We start from the raw sequence: 20182 nt of genomic DNA on the forward strand, positions 1-20182 counted from the left end.
AAACAATGAAATGAATTCCTCCTGGCAGACTTCCTCATTGCTTTGTTGCTGTTTTCTGGGCAGGCTGGAGCAGAAGGGCAGCAGCCTTGTGTTTATTTGTTCGCAGGTGCTTGCTAGGTTGGAGGCGGAAAAGGGCCAGCCTGGCATTGCTGGCAGCATTCTATGAGCGATGTTTTAGCCATGACTTGTTCCCCATATGGACGTTGTGTGAGCTGCAGGCAGCTGTGTGGTGTTTCAGACCCAAGTGGGAGTCAGGCTGTCCTTTAATGCAAACCAGATTTGGCTTGGCTGCTTCTCACAGCTTGTGAAATGCTAGGGAAGCTTCAGCACAACAGTGTGCCAGAGCAAGTGAGATGAAAGGCTTTTACTGCTTTGGTAATTCACATTTTCTTTCCTGGTCTCTTGTTGCTGTGACGGCAGGCCTGCTAGGAATCATACTGACACACAGTTTGAGGATGTAGCGTTTTGGACAGAAAGCCACAAAGGCTTGAGCCTGTTTGTTTCCAGCTGCCTGATCCCAAACACAGTGCTGGTGCTCTTGGGATGTGACCCAGCTGTTACTGGGAAGGGACCCAAGCCCTGTGCTCTCCTCCAGGCAGAGATGGGACTCTGTCTACTGCCCTAACCTACCCAGCACCTGCAGCGAAGGAGGTATAGAAGTTGGTCCTGAGTAGCCATGCTGGCATGCAGAGGAGCTGGTGAAGAACCTTACTTGGCTCAGTGGAGTTAGATCAAGCCCTTTGCCACTGCCTGAGACAGGAGGACTGGAACTGTGCAGCAAGCCTGCTGTTCTTCCATGGGTGATTTGTGAAGGGTTCTTGAGATGGCACATATGGAATATACTGAAACGCATTTGGACAGCAGTCTATACTTCATTGAGGATCTACTATGGAGATTCTAAAAATTTGGTGAAGTTCAAGGACTGAAAACCTGCATATTCCAAAATCAGAGGTCATCTACATGATGTGAGACATTATGACCTCTTCAGCGCCTTACTGCAATGTAGTTGACAGCTACATTGCTGTAAATCCTGTGTCTTCCTTTCCTCAAAACTGCTTCTCAAAGAACAATGATTACTGTGAGTGAGATCAAATGCACACCTGTACGCCTTGGAAAGGCACAGAAAACTCAGTTGCTGGTTGCTTGTGACCATTAAAGTACACAACTTTTTTCTTCCCTTCCATGAGCTCTGTCTAAATTCCAACTTGGGTAATTATATTCTGCTTCCCTAATTCCCTCTGAAGCTGCAAATCAGTTTAGATTGCTTTTTCCTTTCTAGCCTGAGCCCTGTTAACCAGCTATGTTCCCCCACTGAGGAAGATACACTTCATTCCTTATAGAAGCAGCCCATTCCATCACTTGGGTATTTATAAAGTGTTTTTGATGTGACAAATGACTGTGAGATGTGAGAAGTGACTTCTTACAGCTGGGGTGTCTGACATCCCCCTGCTGAGGGCAAGCTGCAGAAGGTGCTGAATTCACCCCTTGTTCTGCAGCACCTGTAGCTGCCCTGGACACTTTGAGAGCAGCATGCTGGACAGCAGTGCAGATTGGAAAGGAATGGTGCTCATCTTTCAGTGGTGGAAATGCCACTTAGAGTAACAAGCTGCAGAGGAGATGAGATAAAGACTGTACTGCGAAGGTGAGTGTGGTGGGCATGACATGGAAAATTGTGAATGAGTGCCTGTCTTGCAGCAGGCTTGATTTGCTTTTGTTTGTGACTTGAGAGTTCAGACTCCCTTGCTGTGTACCTTCAAGTCACAAACAAATGTAAACCAAGCCTGCTGCAAGACAGGCACTTTAGGTGCTGCTTTTCCACTCTGTCTTAACCTCCATGTTTGTGGGTACAACTGGGATGCTTGTCAAGCAAGCTTCTTGATTCAAAAATGCTTCCCTTTTTAAAGGAAATCATATTAAAGATTGATCAGGCTCAATACTGTGGGCTGTAGAGAAGACTTGAATACGACCTGGCAGATACTGCAGGACTCCTGTCTGTAGTGTGTGTGGTTGCTGGAATTCTTTCTGTAGCTCTTCCAAGTTTTGCTGCTGATCCATTTTCCTTTGGAAAGCGTATGCACACATGCAGGGTAAAACCAGTAACACTTCTATCTCTTTGCAGTAAACCAAGCACCATGAGAAGCCATGTGGACAAATGCACAGAGTACAGTCTGATTAACAGTTTTCCAAAATGTCTGTTTCTGTTGACAGCTGGCAACATCCTGTTGATTTCTGTGTGCGTGAAGGCAGGATAGCCTTGTGTCTCTGCCACCCAGTACTGGGGCATGTGTCTGGGAACACAGATATACAATGCATCTGGAGGGCTTTTCTTGTTTGTTCAGTGAACTAGGAGGTGGTATCTGTGTATTTGCTGTGATGGGCAGAAGACTGGTACTCAAGAACCTAAAGCAACTGCTTGCAGTTTCCCTTCTTTGATCATAATTGTTATTCAAGAAACTCTATGTAGGCCTCTCCATCTCTGTTTCCCATGGAAGGAGCTGCACTGCAAAACACTAATGTAGCCACATTTATGTGATTTCTCAGAAAGCTGGACTGGTTCCAGTGTTGCAGAATGAATGTGGCTGTTTGGAGGGGGGGGGAGGGGGGGGGTCTGTCATTGCTTTGTAATTACCACATACTTGGTGTTTTCCAGCCCAGTTCTTGGGTATACTTTTGCTCTTTGTCCCTCATTTATTTGCTTGAAGAGATGCTGAGCGCTCATTCAGCCTTCAGCTTCCCCACTCAGACTATCCTTAAATGAAGCATCATCCATCCTGTTATGATGAATACCATGTTCTTCAGCTTACAGTGCATAAGCAGTGGCCCTATAGTGTTTCCTAAAGAGTGGTAGATTTGATGGCTATTGGCCTGGGAGCTGTTCAAGCATTAGACCTTGAGTGATGGACTTCTTATCACAGTCACAGAGGCAGTATGCAACCTGGACCTGGGTTGGGAACAAAACGTACTCATTTTTGGACTTCTGTATCATTCAGTTACTGTCATTGGTTCTGTAACTTATTAGTTGATTGAAGGATAACTGATCCCATCTTGAGCTGGAAGGCTGTAGTGGTCAGGACAGCTCTGGAAAAACAAAGCAATAGTGTGCTTTCAAGGACTTAGAGGAAGGGAAAAAGCACAGCTGATCCTATGGGAGGTTTGGGGGCTTGAGCAACCAACAGGAGACTTGGGCTGCTGTGGCAGACAATAGACTCGATCATTTTCATATGAAAGAAATATAATGCAGTTGGCATCTATCTCACAGAGCCATTGAGCTACTGGTTTTTGGTGTGTAGGGTGTGTAGGATCAGTAGCTGCCTGTGCACTGGAGGGCCTTGAATCTGAACACACTGAGCACATGTGAAGGAGCTACTGCTTTATCCGAAGGAATTAAGAGATACTTTACTCCTTCAAGCTAGTAAATGGAGAGCCAGGACTTGGGATATTTGGGGCTGGGGCCCTGTGTGTGAGTTTACAGAGTGGTTGTTCTGTTGTTTTTTTTTTTTTTCTTTTCCCTAATCTATTTTTCTACCTGATTGTGGAGTCCTTAAAAATGAGTGCACCCAATTTCTCTCTATCCAGTGAATTCCTAAGGCACCAGTTGCTGTTGAAAGGGTTGTGGGGCTCAGAGCCATTCTGCTTCAGATGTTTGGTATTGCATTTAAGAATACCAAACATGAGATTTTCTGGGGTGCTTGAAAGTATTAGTTACCCCAAATCAGCTTTAATGTTAATGCACAGTTATCACAAAGAAAAGGAAAATACTTGGCATTCTCTTCTAGACTGATGGTATTTGGTTTAATTAACAGAGAGCAGGCTGTCCCCACATGCATCCAGCTCCACCTCCTCATCCTTCCTATCAGTATCAGCCTAGATTTGTTTTTAATTACATTTTATTAAGTGTTGCACAGAACAGTAAAACTGACATCAGATTACTGAGGATATTAATCCTCTGCACTTCTGTAGCACATTCCGTCCAATGACACCGGATTGTTTCACAAACATCAATTACGAAGCTTCATAACCCCCCTGTGAGGAAGGTAATAGCCACAATAATACTTAGCACTTATACTGTGCCTTGCATCTTCAAAAAGCTGTGTAAACAAGCTTTAAAGTACCCTGCATGGCAAAGTAGAATAATCAGTCAAATGACAGAGAGGGAGAGAAAGGTGTACCTAGAGGACAACGTGCTTGCCTAGGGTCTCTCATCAAAGCAAATACTGGCTGAAATAAATTCTCAGTTTCTGTGGGTGCAAGGCAGGGCTTCTCTCTTCCCTTCTGACTGGAGAGTTCAGCTTTCCCCTATGGAAACCAAGGGACTGCTTTGTTCTCCATCGGGTGGGCTGCCAAAGGCCTGGGAGTACTTTAAATAAAACTACATTTCTTAGTTAAGTCAAGAGAACATCAAGTAAAGCTGAGGATAAGTGATTTTAAAATATGCTGAGGTCTTAGCCTGCTGCATCTTCGCCTAAATAGGCCAAAGCCTTTTCTCTTGCAGAAGAGTGTCTGAGAACAAAAGTCTTTCAAGAGCTTTCCTTTTCAGACACACGTCCTCTTGGAGGCTGATGTCTGTCAGCATTTCAGTCTCTCGGAGCTTTATTTCCTTGGTGTCAAAGATCATCTTGCTTCCTTTGCAAGGCTGTCAGCAAGACCCCGGCTGCTTTGATACGGTTGTGTTCATCCCTGAATTCCCTGTTGTACAAGCGCTCAACAATGTTTGCACAAATGCAGGATCTCAGGCAGGGAATTAATCTCTGTCCTTACCCCCCGTGCAGCCAGCCAGTCAGTTGGGAAATTATTTTAAATACTATCCCATGTGCATTGGTGCTGCTTCATTTCCCTCTGCAAATCTCTGGTGTTTCAGATGATCTTTTGACTTTGCACAGATGTGAAGTAATCAATTCATAACCCCACATTGTGGAATTCCTGCTCCAAAGTTCACTGCTATCAGTCTCTCACCAGGGAACTGCTATGCCAGCATCAGCCTGCCTTGCTTCTCCTTGCCCGTAGTTGGATTTTAATTTTTTTGCTGAATTCTTTGCTAGTCAGTTTTCCATCTAATCCCTTCTTTTTTTAATCACCCCTTGCAAAGAGATGCTGTTTGAGGGGGTGTGTGCCAGGAGGTGGCAATGCCAGAGCTACTCTCATTTTGCAAGGGCTGGGGAATGCTCCTGAGACCAACAGCTGGCACTTGTGGTCAAGGAGAGCACATCCCCTTCCCAGGAACTGTGTTAGACAACCTTGGGCACATCCATAGAGCACCCTGTCTGTGCAGGGAACAGCTGCAGGTGCAAAGGGGATGACAGAAGGTGACAGCAGACAACTGCATGCCGAAGAAACTTAATTTTATTGTTTCTGAGCATTTCTGGAAATATGCTACCCATCTGTGGGGCCTCTATTCCTCCATCAGCTCTGATGTCCCTTGAGGAGCAACATGCAGAACACTGGGCTGAGGAGTGTCTGCCTTGGAGAAGCAACGTGGCCAGATGTGCTGCACAGCTGGAAAGGAGCGGATGGGTAATCCATTAAAGGGAAACAGTGCAAACTGTTTGTTGCAGTGTCAAGAATATTTCAGCATGTGGCAGATGTGGAGTGACAGAAAATGTTCCCTGCGTGCAGAGAGCCTGGCAGAAAGGGGGGGAGAGGTTCCTCCCCGTTCTGCCAAAGCAATGGCAGGGGATGCCCCGAGTGAGAGACTCTCTTCTAGCACTTGCGTGTGAGGGGAGTAGCAGTTCCTATGTCAAAAGTTCTGCGCTTTAAAATCAGTCACAAAAGTGCCTTGGGCTGACTCTGCTCCGTGCACCACTGCCCTCTCCTGTGTGCATGGGGGGATGCTGGCTGTGCAGAAGTCTGTGCCGCACACCTCTGTCCCCTCTGGGCAGGGTGACCAGCATTCTGCCCCTCCCATGGCTCTGGTGTCCCCAGGTGCAGGTGGGACACCCCTCACTACTGTTTTTCAGGAAGCAGTTCTGCTGCTGAGGACAAACACAACTTTATACACGTGTTAGGAATTTGATCTCAGTTCTGTGTGAAAAATGCTTCTTAACCTTTACAGAATTGCAGCACTTAGTCCTTATTGGAAATACGAATTTGCAAGTCAATTGGTCTGAAGTAAGATGATTTTTTTCCAAGTGTCCTCTGTAAGGAATTTAGCTTTTGTTAGTCTTTTTATTTGTCAAGAATTAACTAAATAATGTAGAGCGCATGCTCTTCAAACATGGCAGGTAATTGAAATTCATTGGCAACTTATGCCTGGGCTAAATTTGAAGAAAATAGGTTCTGATTAAACTAAGTTATTAACGGTTACTAGATCTAATTATTGTGACTATGTGGTTCTGCTCTAGGTCAGGTGGGACATCATTATCTCAAACTCAAACAAATTCACTACTTAAAATGAGAGCTAATCAAGAGGAGAGATCTGAGCACTTAAAGCACCCTAAATAGTACCAATTCTTTCTGTGGTGATGCCATTAAACAGCATCGTTATGACTAAGACGTATTATTTTCATTGGCTAAAGATGAGACGGAGCGGAGGCTTAAAAATATCATGGATTTTTCCTCTCATTCTCAACCCTTGGCATAATGAAGAGAGGAGAAAAATAAGTGTGGAAACCTTTATTTCACTGGTATAATCTTCAATGAATTTTCTGGGTTAGAACTTTTGCCTCGAGGAGTAATTGCCAGATTTCTATGCTGTCTGTATCTCTTCAATTCACAGTATGTGTTTCTTTCATTTAACTATGTTTTCACCTGGCTGTGGGTCTTGTAGTGGCACATCTGAATACTTCTACATGTGTCTGCACTTTGTTACCCAGCATGTTGCCGCCGGTAGTGGTATTTATAGGAAAGTGCCTTCTATCCCCCCTTTCTTTCCCTTCTGCCTTTATCACCAGAAAGGGGACAAAACAAAGGACTAACTAAGATAAATTCATTTTACTAATCAAATTCTCCAAAACACTGCTATGGGTTGGTTACTTTCCAGTGAGAGTGGGAGAAATTTTCCCTGAAATACTCTTTCCCATTCCCTAGAAAAAATGCCAAAGAACTTGGACAAGAGCATTTTAAATGGCATCTCTCTAGGACTCCTTTGTTGCCTATTTTGCTGCATCTAATTAAAAGAGAAAAGTCTTTTAATATTTAAGCACCATTAACTCGGCTGAATTATTAAATGCCAATTTGCATTATGTGCATAAACGAATCAATAAGCAAAGAGAATAAAACAATGGAGGTGGCTGGGGTTAGAGAGATGTCAGCTCCTCTTATCAGAACCAGTGGGAATTGCTGGCTTATCTGCCAGGTTGTGGTTATTAATTATTGGTACTTGAGAGAGAAAGAACCAGGGACTTTCTAGTCCTCTTCACACTAAAGGTGCTGCAGGGATGTGGAGGATGCTGTCAAGATAAAACATTGCTGGGCTTGATTTCCAGGGTGTCATGTAGCCCAAGTTGACTCAGCTTTGCTGAAAATCTGCTGGTGTTTCCTTTCTGTGCTCACTGTCTTCCTTGAGTGTGGAGCTGAGCTACCACACTTGCTTTCCCCCTCTCTCCAGGTTGTTTTGCATGCTGGCAGTAGTCTCTGGCCTTGAGTTTCCTGTGCTGACAAGAAGGGATATGGGGAAAAAAATCCAGTGGAAAGCAGTTTTTCTTGAACAAGCTCTTCTGAGTTGCATGAGAGGTTTCCTTCCTCCTCTTCCTGCAAGCGTGGACTTAGTGCTGTGCTAGGCAACCATGGAGGCTACAGGCTGGTGTTGGCCTCACAAGGTGCCAGACTGGAAATAGGGATGCAACTGATGGGTGCCAAGTTTTGACCTTCCTCTGGGGCCCTGGCATCACTGTCAAGACAGAGCTGGGCTCTGTATGCGGCTGCCCATCCCCATGGGGAGGACTTTGCTTCTGATAGCCTGGGAAGACTGTGTGCCTCTATTGCTCAGTGCAGAGCTTCAAGCAGAGATAAGGCCTTACTGCATACCACTTTTCCATAGCGAAATTGGATTTTTTTTAGATACCTGAACTACAGTTAGCCTTTGTATGTCCAGCTCTTCCTAACTATGGGGAAGAACAAAGCTGTCTCTCAGTGAAACTGTATTTCATTGTCTCTCCAGATGCTCTTATCACCCTCTCATTCCTGCAGTGATTTCCCCCAGCCCTGCTATGTTCATTCTGCTTTCCATGGAGCAAAGCAGCAGGTAAACATGGCCATTTGTTGAATCTTTCCTCTCCCATATAGAGTCAATGTTTGCATTGTTGTCACGATGTGATTGCCCTCATGTCCTCAGCTCCCAGTGAGCAAGCTCACTGGGCTCTGGAGCAGCTCAGCCATGGCAGGTGAGGATTTAGCACAGACTCAGGGCCTGAGTATTTACTCAGCTCCTCAGACAGGCTTTATGGTCTGCACCAAGCTCTATGCCTTGGCAGAAGCTTTTCTGATAAAGGTGGAGCTGGTTCTGTTGTCAGCGAAGCCTGCAGGAGAGCCTGGGCCCTTTCTTAGGGCCTGGCTCTGCTTCACCCCACTGCCTTGTGCCTATCTGCTGGGGTCAGCGGTCCCCAGTGTGAGATGGCCCCTATGGCTTTCCATATAGCAAGGAATCTTCTCCTCAAACAGCTCTCCTCTGCCTGCCCTTCTGATGCTCGCCCTATCCGAGTTTCCACCTCATCATTGTCTCTCACTTTTCTGGTTCGAGAGCCACAGCTGTTGTCTGCCTGATGCTTTTTTTTTCTTCTGATATGAAAAGTAGTTACTCATTGATTAGAGGTCATGAACCTTTGCTCCCAATGTAGTTGATAGATTAGCAAATTGACATATCTTAGCCCTTTGGAAGAGATGAAGAGTCTGTATTGTGCTCTCCTTTCATCTCCTGTGTTAAATGGTCCAGTAATTAAACTACAGCTGAGTTTCAAAGTATGCTGGTTTATAGATCTGTGTATGTGAATCTCTATTGAAAAGTCACTGTTGTACCGAAGTGACTTAAAATATAAAAAGGGAAAGGATGTAGAGTAAGCAGTGTCAGTGGTGATTTTGGGAACTAGTTGATCTTGATTTTAGGGAAAAGAGGAGAGGATCTAAATCCATTTGATTGCAAAGGTTCTTACCAGCAGATCCTGGGGATATCACCCCAGGACTGTGAAGCTGCAGCATCTCTATGGCAGGCATTTTTCTAGTTGGAATGTGAATATGTAGCTTCAGAGCATAGGAAAAGAGAAATGAGAATAAGGAGCAGAAAGCACAAGATGTATGGAGAACAGCTGACTCCTGTCTGTATCCAGTCCGATCTCAGCTCTCCTGTTGGCTGGGTGCTCAGAAGCTGCCTGGAACACAGAGGTGAGAGGTGTACTGGAAGCTGAGAGTACGAGGGCTATCTCTATTTCTGCAGCCCTCTGTTTTCTGATGAGACTGCCTCATTTTTTGAGTATTTTACCAGCGGACAAACAAGTGTGCGGTCCCTAGAAGAGAGAATGCTTGATTTCTCCTCCGAGCTGCTTGCCTCTTCTGTTTTACCCTAAAATGCTTATGAGAATAAAGTAGCAACCCGACAAGAAATGAGTTCTGAAAGTGCAATGCTTTGAGCACTCAGCCTGCCATGATCACCTTGCCTCTGTGGCTCTGTGGCTCATTGGGTTTTGCAGCAAGATTTAAAAAATACGGCACAGGCTTTGAAGCTGGTACCGTGGGAAGTGGGTTGGGGAAAATAGTCTCTTTTATGACTGTCATGAGGCATGCTTATTTTATAAATTTCCTGACCAAAGCCGGAATCTCCCAGGATAGTATTACTCAGGTACAGCACAGGCTCTGATTGCTTCCATATCTGGAGCCCCAAACGGTTTGAAGGCAACCTGCCTCATATTGCTGACACTAAGTCATCTGTACAAATTCCCTTCAGGCTCAAGTTAGGCAGTGATGCAGAGTCCATGCTGGTGTAATGTTGTGTGTATAACATCTATCACTTGATACCTATCAAACAAAACACTTTGATTTTTGCTCTGCAGCTCAATACTTTGCAGATAGGTGGATCTGTGTAAGAAAGTTTAGGGAACACCATCGAGAATTAATGATCTGTTACAGGCAGGGGAATTGGGAATGAAGGAGTTACTGATGATCTAGTGGCTCTGATGCTTCAATAAAATACACAATATGCTCCTTCATTTTAGATCGAACAAAGACCTCAGAGTATCTCCTGCAGTCACTGGGGGGTGTACCTGTTGTTCATATTATCTCACATGGTTTTGTTGCTGATGTTTTTCTAAAAGAAACAAAATTATATAAATGTTTCAAGAAAGCGGCATTGATTTAGGAGAAAGTTATTTTAAGACCATGCAAATCATCTGGCTGAGCTTTACTAAAGGGAACTCTGTTTTTGGATATGCAATCAGCCAGAGTTGTAAAGACTGTCTTGGCCAAGTTTCATGCTCTATGAATGTTTTCCCAAACTCTGTGATTTCTCTGTTCTTCCCCTTAAAAATTATATTCTTCCCTTTACACTCAAGAGTGCGGTGAATTGTTCCATAGGGTTAGGCATGGTTGCTTTGCATATCTCAGAAGTGGTTGTGTTTTTGTTGTGGGTGGATTGATGTTTGTGTTCTAATCACGGTAAGGAGCCAGGCACTTTGCTGCTGAAAATATGACAGGTTCCCTGCTGCAAATTTAGGCCAAGAGTCCAGCAAGCAGATTTTTTATTTTTAAGTATGTATGCTTTGCACTGCCACGAGAATACTGATACACAGGTAGCAAGAGAATCTCAGTGAAGATCTGTCTTGCTTGGGGCTGTAATCCTTAGTGTCAGCATGACATTAGGGCTTCCTGGAGGTTTTTGCTTTAGGATAGCCTTTGGTATGGCTGAGTCACCTGGGCAGCAAGCTATGTTAGCAGAGCTGGCAGGAGGAGCTTCAAGGGAGATGCATTAAGCTTATGGAGGCCATGTGCTGAAGGCAGTGCTGGAGGTGTGAGAGAAGACTTGGAGCAAGGAGTGGGAGACCTGAGAGCATGGGTATGCTTTGCTCCTTGTAGTTACCCTAAGGGCTTCTGTTCCAGCCTCCCAGGGCAGGCTGCGTGGAGACATCAAGTACCTGAGCTCCTTCACACCTGTCTGCTGTTACTGCTTCTCCCTCTGCCACTGTGCTGGCCTGAACTGCTGATAGGTATGGGCAGTCTTTCTTCAACCATTAATATGCTATTGATCCACAGCCCTCATGACAGTGTTAATGGACACTGATTGTGTATTATTATTTCCATAATCAGCCTCAAGCTGGAGTGAATTTTCCTTTTCAAACATCGATATCATGCCCAGCATTGTGGGCTGGAGCAGGCCTGGTTAATTTGTATTGTTGGAAGTTTTGGCAAAGCCTGTGGTCTTCATCCACAGTGGAGCAATCAATGAGACCAGCTGAATAGCAATGGATATTCACAGAATTCCAGAATCCATACAACAATCCAGATGCCAACCCTTCCCTGAGCAGGCATAGGCAGGATGTTCTGTCTGAATCTCAGGATTCTTGCATACCCTTACCATCCTCACTCCTGTGGGGGAAAATCTCGACCTCCTCCATACTCCAATCCATTCCTCCATATCATTCAACAAGACCTGGACAGACTGGAGAGTTGTGCAGGTAGGAACCTGGCAAGGTTTAATAAGAACAAGTGTGGAGTCTTGCACCTGGGGAGGAATAACCAGATGCATCAGTACAGATAAGGGGGTGACCTGCTGGAGATGAGTTGTGCGGAGAAGGACTTTGGTGCCCTGGTGGACAACAGGTTGGCCGTAAGTCAGCAATGTGCCCTTATGGCCGAGCTGGCCAGAGGTATTCTGGGGTGCATTAAAAACAGAGTGACCATCAAGTTGAGGAAGTCTCCCTCTAATCTGCACTGGTGAGGCCATATTTAGAAAACTGTGTCCTGTTCTGGGTTCCTCAGTTCAAAAAAGACAGGGATCTCCTAGAAGAAGTCCAGCAGAGGACCACAAAGATGATAAAGGGCCTGGAGCATTCTGCGTGAGGACAGGCTGAGTAACCTAGGGCTGTTCAGCCTGGGGAAAAGATGGCTGAGAGGGGATCTGATTAATGTTTATAAATATCTAAAAGGAGGTGGGAGGCAAATGGATGAGGCCAGGCTCTTCTCTGTGGTGTGTAGCAGTAGGACAAGGAGTAATGGTCTCAAACTTGAACATAAGATGTTCCATACTAACACATATATGAACTTTATGGTAAGGTTGATGGGGCACTGGAACAGATTGTTCAGAGAGGTTGTGGAGTCTCCTTCTTTGGAAATGTTCAAGACCCATCTGGATGCCTACCTGTAGGGTATCTGTTTTAGCAGGGGGCTCGGACATTGTGATTTCTTGAGGTTCCTTCCAACCACTGTGATTCTGTGATTCTCAGAGGCCTTTGTTTGCATCTGCCTCCTCTTTGAGCAGAATTGTGCAGTGAATAAACAGAATGGATAAAACACTGAAGCAGTGACTTTGAGGCCTGAGACACACTCCCTTTGCACTGTAGCACCTGTAACAGTGCCATGGGGCAGTGCCACCTGTGAGTGCTCCTATTGAGAGTGGCTATTCAGCCACTAATGGCTGAGGGAGATTTGTATTCAATTCCATGTGCTCCATAAACACCTTTTACCCCTTCCCAGAAACTCCCTTCAAGATGCACCTCTTACATGCCACTTGTTTGGGACTGGAAAGGTGAGTGAAGATGCCAGAAGGTTCTTGAGGGTTTTCAGCAGCAGATTAGCAATCAGTGCCTCCCAGCTGTGCCCCCTCATAGCTGAGAAATGGAAGTCCATGGCTTCTTTGCCTAGAGCTTGCTTGGGCTTAGCTGGATTCTGTGAAACCTTGCCTGGAGGCAGCCAGGGGATTGCATTCCTGTGCAGATGAAGGCACTGATGGAAGGCACAGCCTTCTGGTGTAGCTGCCTAGAGGGTTTGGCTACAGGAAACGTGACTGCGGAAAGTCTGCAACGCTGGTAGACTGTCTGGGAAGAGAGTAAGGACTGAAGCAGGAATTTGGCTATTCCTCTTTGTTCTGCTGCAGCAGATCTGTTCTCAAGGGACACTCCTCTAATTTCTCCCTAAAATTTAGAATATGTAATAAACTGATAGAGACCTAAGAATGCCATTGCCTATTTGTCTTCTTGCTTTCTCCCTTTCTCTCTGCTCTCCTTGAGCTATAGATTTTCATTTGGCTCCTGGCAATGCAGTATCTGTCTCTTACCCTCTCTGTGAAGGACTTCTCATTGTTACCATCACAGAGATAGGGGATTTCAGGTTCGGAAAGATGAAGTGGCTAGACCTGTGAATCAAATGCACTTACTCAGTCCTCTCCAAAAAACAGTTCTTTCCTTTTCTACTTTTTAATGATATTAGCAACCTCTAAGCACCAAGAGTGTCATAAACTTTCCAGATTATAGTAATAATAACATTGTACAGTACATTGCACTGGGAATAAAATTATTTTACCCACTCCAATTTCCTTTTGTTTTAATGCGTGAATACATCAAATGAAAGCGTAATAGGAAGTCTTGATGCAGGGGCCAAATGTGCTGCAAGCCAGCTCTTTCGGAAGGAAGAACTTAATGCTGCAGGTTCAGAGCTTGAATTTTACATTGTAAAGTGTCTGGCTTTGAATATTTGGTTGGCTCAGTTTCTCTGGAGCGCTTTGTGCAGTTCTGTTCCTAAAACGTTTAGTCTTGCAGATACAGCCTATCCTACTCATTCCTTGTGGGGCTCCTCTAAGAATGGCCTGAGATTATTTCTCCATCTCCAGCACTTGCCTGATGCTCTAACCTTTCTTTTCACTCCCAAGGGCCTTCTTGAAACTGTTTCCTTTGAGAAACAGGTCCTGTGTGTTGCCAGGACAAGATGGCAAACTGTCATCATCCTGAAATCCTCTAGGAGACGTGGGATGATGTTGAACAATGTATTCTTTCTGTTCAAACACATTAGAAGTACAATTAATCCTCACCATCTCTCTGTCTATCTGTGGTATGGAATGAGGTGGCTTTCCCAGCCTTTGTGTACTGAGCTGAGCTTGGAACCAAGACTTCTGGAATCCCATCCTATGATTTAACACAATCCTTTGGGAGCTGGATTCATCCCTTGCTCAGCCCCACACCTTCGCTCCTATCAGATTGTATCTAAGGCTGTTTTCTCAGCTTCCCATGCCATTTCCTTGAGCGCTTTTCTTTCCAAGACAGCCCTAGGCTTTTTGGTCTCACTTTTGAGAGATATGGGTTCATACGAGGTTTAAAACATGGCAAAATGATTGTTGGTCTTGCAGGAGACCTGGTGCTGTGATTGTAAGAGAGATGTTACAGCTTGAATAGTAGTGATTCAATTAAAGTGATGTCCCTTTCCACTAAATGGAACTTAAGGTATTCCTAATGGTAGCACAAAGCTGAATGTTCACCCCCATGTTCCTAAGCTTTGTGACAGCCCAAGTGGACCCAGGGGAGATTGGGGAGAGAAGAATTAAACTGACACAATGTTTATCTCCAGCATTCTCATTTTGCTGTAGCTTAGTGCTATATGTTGCTTTACACTGCAAAGTAAGGATTAGTTTATATAATATTCTATCAAACTCAGGTAACGATGATGACAAAGTATTTTGGTACTGCAGCGATTGCACAAAAACCCTCTTGTACAGTACAACTGTACTTAATGTTTTGCTGTGGAAATTCCCTATGTAGAAATGCCTTTAGGCAGGTGAGATGGAGGTTACAGAAAGCAGGTAAAAGTATGGCAGTGGGATGGCCGAAGGGAGAAGCATGCAAGTTGGAAGGCTTGAGGCTAAAGAGATTGTGCACCATTTGGGGCACAGCCGAGCAACTTGAGGCAACATTTAACTGGGAGCAAGAGCTTCAGATAAATATTCTAATTCTCCACGGGGTGGCTGGCAATTAGTTTTCACAGCAAGGTCATGTTTGCAAAGGGAGAACAGAGCCACCAGCCGGCAAACATAGCCCAGAGAATGAGAAGAGAGATTTCAATAGCTTTGCTGCTGTAGGGTGTCAGGACCCCACTGAAACAGGGGTGGCATAGGTTGGGAGAGGAGTGTGCTACAGGATAGGAAGGGACAGGGTTTTTCTCTTTTAATCATAGAGCAGGGAGTCTTCAGCATCACAGAGTACGTCTTGGCATTGTGAGCAATGTTCTGCAGTGCATGTGGGTAGAGGTGTTATGACATGTCTGCAGAGGGCTGGAGCAGAGCGATAAGAGGCAGTGTTTTGGATTTGAAGTGTACTGGCAAAGGTTACATGGGCATCTGAATTGCTGCTCTGCCATTGTTCACTTGACAAGCAATCATGCAGTCTCTTACTGATAAGTCACTATTTTACTTAAAAAGCATATACGTGTGTTCATATGTATATATGCACGTAAGTTTCTGCTTTCTCCTTCCTCCTGTGTTCAACAAGAATTTTCTGCCATCTAGGCAGGGGAAGATCGCTCATCTGCTCAGTTGTATTAGTGGAGCTTTGACTGTTGGTTTCAGAGATGACAGGCAAGTTCCTACAAGTCCTGCAGATGAAAAAGATTAAGGGATTTGTCCATGTTTATGCCATCATACTGTTCAAATAAACATATTGCTTCTCTTAGTCAATAGCTTGGATAGTAATGAGCCCATCATGATTTTGCCAACCAAATAACGTCAAACTGGAAGGGCAGTGAGACACTGGCATGGGTTGCCCAGAGAGGTGGTGGATGCCCCATCCCTGAAGCCACTCAAGGTCAGGCTGGACAAGGCTCTGAGCACTCTGGTGTAGCTGTAGGTGTCTCTGTTCGTTGCAGGGGAGTTGGACTCTGCAGCTGACCTTTTAGGGTCCTTTCCAACTCAAACAATTGTGATTCTAAAAAGAGAATAGCTTGCTGCCTGAGTGCCGCGTGACCGTGCCATGATGGAGAGCCCAGCAGCAAGAGCAGCTGTCTGCCCACGGTCCTGTGGCCACTCTTGTGTCATAGCTGCTCAGGGATCAGTGCTTTGTGGTGACACCAGTTTTACAGGCTGACCTCAAAGGCAGAGTCTGTGCTGCTGGTGAATGAAATCAGCATAAATCTGAGCACTTCTGTTTGCCATGTGGTTGGGGTTAGAGCATTTTGGTCATGCCTGGAGCAGAGTAAGAAATCACTTAAAATAAATAAATAAATAAATCCACGAAAGAAAATAGTAGTTCAGCTAACCTTGAGGAAAAAGTGGGTGCTCAGTTCAGCTGTAACAGGTTGTACAAATCAGTGTTTGTTTCAGAAGGCTCACTCAGGCTCTTTGCTTTAAACACCTGGATCACCTGTCTTGTCATTGTCTTGTTAGTCTGCATTGTATTTCACTAATAGCAGCTGGAGCTGTGACTCTGGAGTCACCTGGAAGTGTTGCAGCAAGACAGGGCAGTGCATCCCAGGGGCACTCTCACTGAGGTAGTGGTTCTTAGACACGTGTGGGTTTCTCTGTTCCTTGAAGTGTGACTGGAGTTTTCCCCTCGAACAAGCACAGGTGTCTCGTTGGGCTGCACAGTCACTTTCAATACATCTCAGCCACTTCAGTGATCACACAGATGCTTTTGGAGTAGGGAACCAAGGGCTGCTCATACAGACCTCTAGAGTTAAGGTGATTTTGTTATTAGGTCCTGTTTTCTTGCTGTTTCTCTCTCCCTGCTGTTGATTAGAGCTACAGTGGATCAGCTGGTTGGGGATGTGCAGTTTTTAAACTCGGCTCTGGGAACTTTCTTTCCATGAATTTTTCCCTTGCACAACTCTTTTGTTCTCCTGGCTGGACTGGTAGTCACTGGTCTACTCCTAAAGTCCTGGGAAGAGTGAGGGAGCCCTAGAGGTAATGCATTTTCTGGTCCCACGGAGATGTTCCCTCTGGCACAGAGTTGCAGTGGTTGCTGTGTAATGTGGGAAAGACTTGTTTTTCCTGTAGCATGTACTATGCATGTTCTAGGGACATACTGAAAGCCATATGGAGCATCAAGGCCCTTTCTGACTCCACTCAGCAGTTATCCTAGCCCCCTGCATAGTAAATTATAGTCATTAGGCCCATTTTAGACAGGCATAGAGCAGCCGTGATTTGACCAGATCCCTGCTTTAACCTCTTGTGTATGCTCATTTCTGGAGGAGCAGGGAGTTCTTGGTCCTCAGCCCATTCAGAAAGGTCTTAAAAAATACTCCATATTTTCTTTTCAGTGCCTAGAGCTGCACCTAAGAACTTTAAGTAGAAGGTGATACCAGGCTCCCAGGAAATAAGGATAATTACTCAATTCTCCATCTTCTCAGTCTTTTGTGTCTCGTACCCAGCACTGTCTGGCTCTTCCCTTCTGTGGTTCGAGAGGTGGCTCTTCCACCCTGCTGTGGACACAGCTGTCATGGGTAGTGGAGTCAAGGGGATGGAGTGCTGCTTGTTTCCTTTGTTACCTCTTCTTTCTTCTCTGCAGCTCCTGCTCAGGCCCAAATTATCCATGCTGGGCAGGCATGTGTGGTGAAGGAGGACAACATCAGTGAACGTGTTTACACGATTCGGGAAGGGGACACGCTGGTCCTGCAGTGTCTGGTCACAGGACACCCCCGGCCACAGGTAAGGCTTCAGTCTCACCAGTCAGCAGGATGCTCAGCTTTCTCCTGCATGTTGGAGCCAGGTAGTGTCCTATAGCACAAATATTAACTGTTCAAACTGCGAAGAAGCCTTGTTTCCAAAGAATATAGTCCAAACTGCTTTTCAGGAGCCTACCCAAAACATCTAGTGGTATTCAGTATCTGAAGTTTCTCTCAAAATAGAAGAGCAGCCCATTGTACAATCCACCCTCAAACCTTTGACCCCACTTTCTACAAAACCCTGAACTGGGTAGAGGAGGTTTGCCCCACATGCTGACCACAGAAGTAGGTCCTTCATGGCTCATCTCTCTCTCTGATTCTCTGGATGTGCAGTCAAGGGGGAACTTGCTTGGGGGAGTTCAGAAAGTTGTTTGTGGTGCACTCTGCAGAGCTCCACAAAGCTCCACTGGTCCTTGCTTTAGAGCCACCAACCAGAGGCAGATTCAGACCTGCAGTGCTGGAGATGTTCATGCTGTAGTCAGCCTCAGCTCAGTGAGGAGGCTTGAGAGTGAATATGGCTAACTGCTGCTTTCCTTCCTCAGGGTTCCCGGAGGGCTGCATAGCCTCAAGTCCTGTGCAACCCCTCTGCACCTTTCAGATACTCAGAGCAGGCTGTTTCAATATCAGTGTGAATGGTGTCTATAAAGATGCTCAGTCAAGAGCACGGTCTGCCTGCTCTTGGACAATGCGGGAAGCATGGCAGCTGGTGTGTGCTGGGAGGCAGGATGTGCCAGAATACGCTCAAGGGATCCAAGTATGATACGTGCACCTTCTTAGCCCTCTTTCTCAGTCTTTCCAGTCAAAGACATTTGTGCTGAGCAGTATACATTTAGCGTATGTCAATCAAGCCCTCCACGAACTTGCTTGTGAAGAGATGGTTTACTGAGAAGAGACAACAGGAGAAGGAGGGAGACTCAGCAGGATTTGAAATGGATTGTCCATCAAAGCATATCCTGGAAGCAATTAAAATATAAATAAATCTGAACCAAGCCAGCAAGAATGATCAGCCTAGACTTGTGAAAGTGCTAGGTGGGTGATAGCTGTGTACATCAGAAGTGAGGAGGATGGTGGGGCTGGCTCTACCTAATGGTGTTGAACATGTGAGAAGATGCTGGTTGGTTGTGAAGGTTTGAGCCTGAGAAGACAGATTTCTGTAGTAGAGCTTGATGCAGACAGCATGCTTGTGGGCAACACTGAGGTGTGATATTGCCCAGATGCGCACAAGGGACACTGTGTAATGCAGAACCAGGCATGACGAGGGAGGCTGGGACTTGTGTGCATTAAACATGGCGTGTGTCCTATTTCTGCCCTCTCTCTTCACAGATAGATTTCTTTCCCAGCTAAGCTCTTTTCCTAACCTTTGTTTAATCTTTTCCTTCTTATCAGCCAGTCATTAAAGTATGAAAATGTGGCCAAAATACTTAAATTAGATTGAAATTGGAAAGATTAAAGAGCTGGCTGAAGTATTTTTGCAAACAGGAGACTTGATGCCCTCAGACAATTTCATAATAAGCCTACAAAGGCTAAATAAATCCTTGATCATTAGCTCCAAAAGTCTGCTCAGTCTGGTGCTCTGAGACTGTGATTTAAACATGCCTGTCATTTCTAGAGCGCCAGCATCAATCAGGTGGTGGCAGTGAGCTTTAGGGAAAGCCTTGGGGTAGGGGGTCAAGGAATCTGGTCCTTCCCATCCATTGCCAAAGTTGAATGAATGTCTGTATCCTTTCTGTTGGCAGATCCTGTTGGATCCCAGCCCCAGAGACTAGATGGCGCAGGTGTGGGAACCATCAGTGTCATCAGCCTTTAGAAGGGTGGTTTGTGATATAGGCAGTCAGTGGGCTGAAGCAAGCCATCTCTCCCTTCTATCATCTGGGCTGTAGAAAATGAGGGCAAGCTTGTACCAATGCTGCTTAGACTGCACCTCGTTACAGACATTAAAATAACCTTTCAGTCTTTAGAAGTGTTGTCTTCTTGCCACTGTTCATTGTGAAATACTGTGTTGCTATGTTGCCCCCATCGGTCAGGACCCTAAGACATGTAACATATGGTCAGAAATCCAAGATACCCTGAAATCTGAAGGGATTCTTGTTTCTTTTCTTTTTCTGTTGTTTTAAAATCAAAGTAAAAGTTTGTATACTGCAGAAGGATGATGTATAAAAATAACATACGTGGGGTTCCCTGTAGGAAGGAGGCGAGAGCCAGATAGTAACAGCGGTTTCAACTGTTGGAAAAGCAAACAGCAGAAATAACCTTGCTGTCCAGAGAAAGATGAAAGGGTGCTGACTGCAATAAAAGCTCTGTAGCTGTAAGCTGATGTCTTCTACAGCTTCATGGCCTGCTAGCCACGTGGGATCCTGAGGCTTAATGCTGAAAGTCCTGTGCTGCTCATACAGTGATATTACTCTAAGCAAGTTAGAGGACTAGAGCAGGAGTGATGAGTATGCTGTGTGTGTCTGTGTGATCTGAAGGATTATCCCAGGTGCTAGGACATGGGAATTGGTGATGGCTAAGAATTAGCAGCTAGCCTGCAGAGATGTACTGAGATCAGCAGTTGAGCTTTGGTAGTCTGGTGGTGCTTCAGGGCCCATTTCTATAAATGACTGGGGAGGGGGGAAAAGGGAGT

The 20182-nt window shown here is 45.3% G+C and overlaps 1 protein-coding gene across 3 annotated transcripts in view; it reads left to right on the forward strand.

The window, feature by feature from the left end:
* Positions 1-20182, forward strand: part of MDGA1 (MAM domain containing glycosylphosphatidylinositol anchor 1) — a 125017-nt gene that overhangs the window by 21552 nt on the left and 83283 nt on the right. For all 3 annotated transcript variants that reach the window (XM_090135213.1, XM_090135214.1, XM_090135212.1), the window contains exon 2: positions 17403-17542. In XM_090135213.1, coding sequence (XP_089991339.1) covers positions 17403-17542 — 140 coding nt within the window. The remainder of the gene's footprint in view (positions 1-17402; positions 17543-20182) is intronic.

This window comes from Phasianus colchicus, chromosome 2 (genome assembly GCF_987193195.1).
Source record: "Phasianus colchicus chromosome 2, bPhaCol1.hap1.1, whole genome shotgun sequence".
Classification (NCBI taxonomy): Eukaryota; Metazoa; Chordata; class Aves; order Galliformes; family Phasianidae; genus Phasianus; species Phasianus colchicus.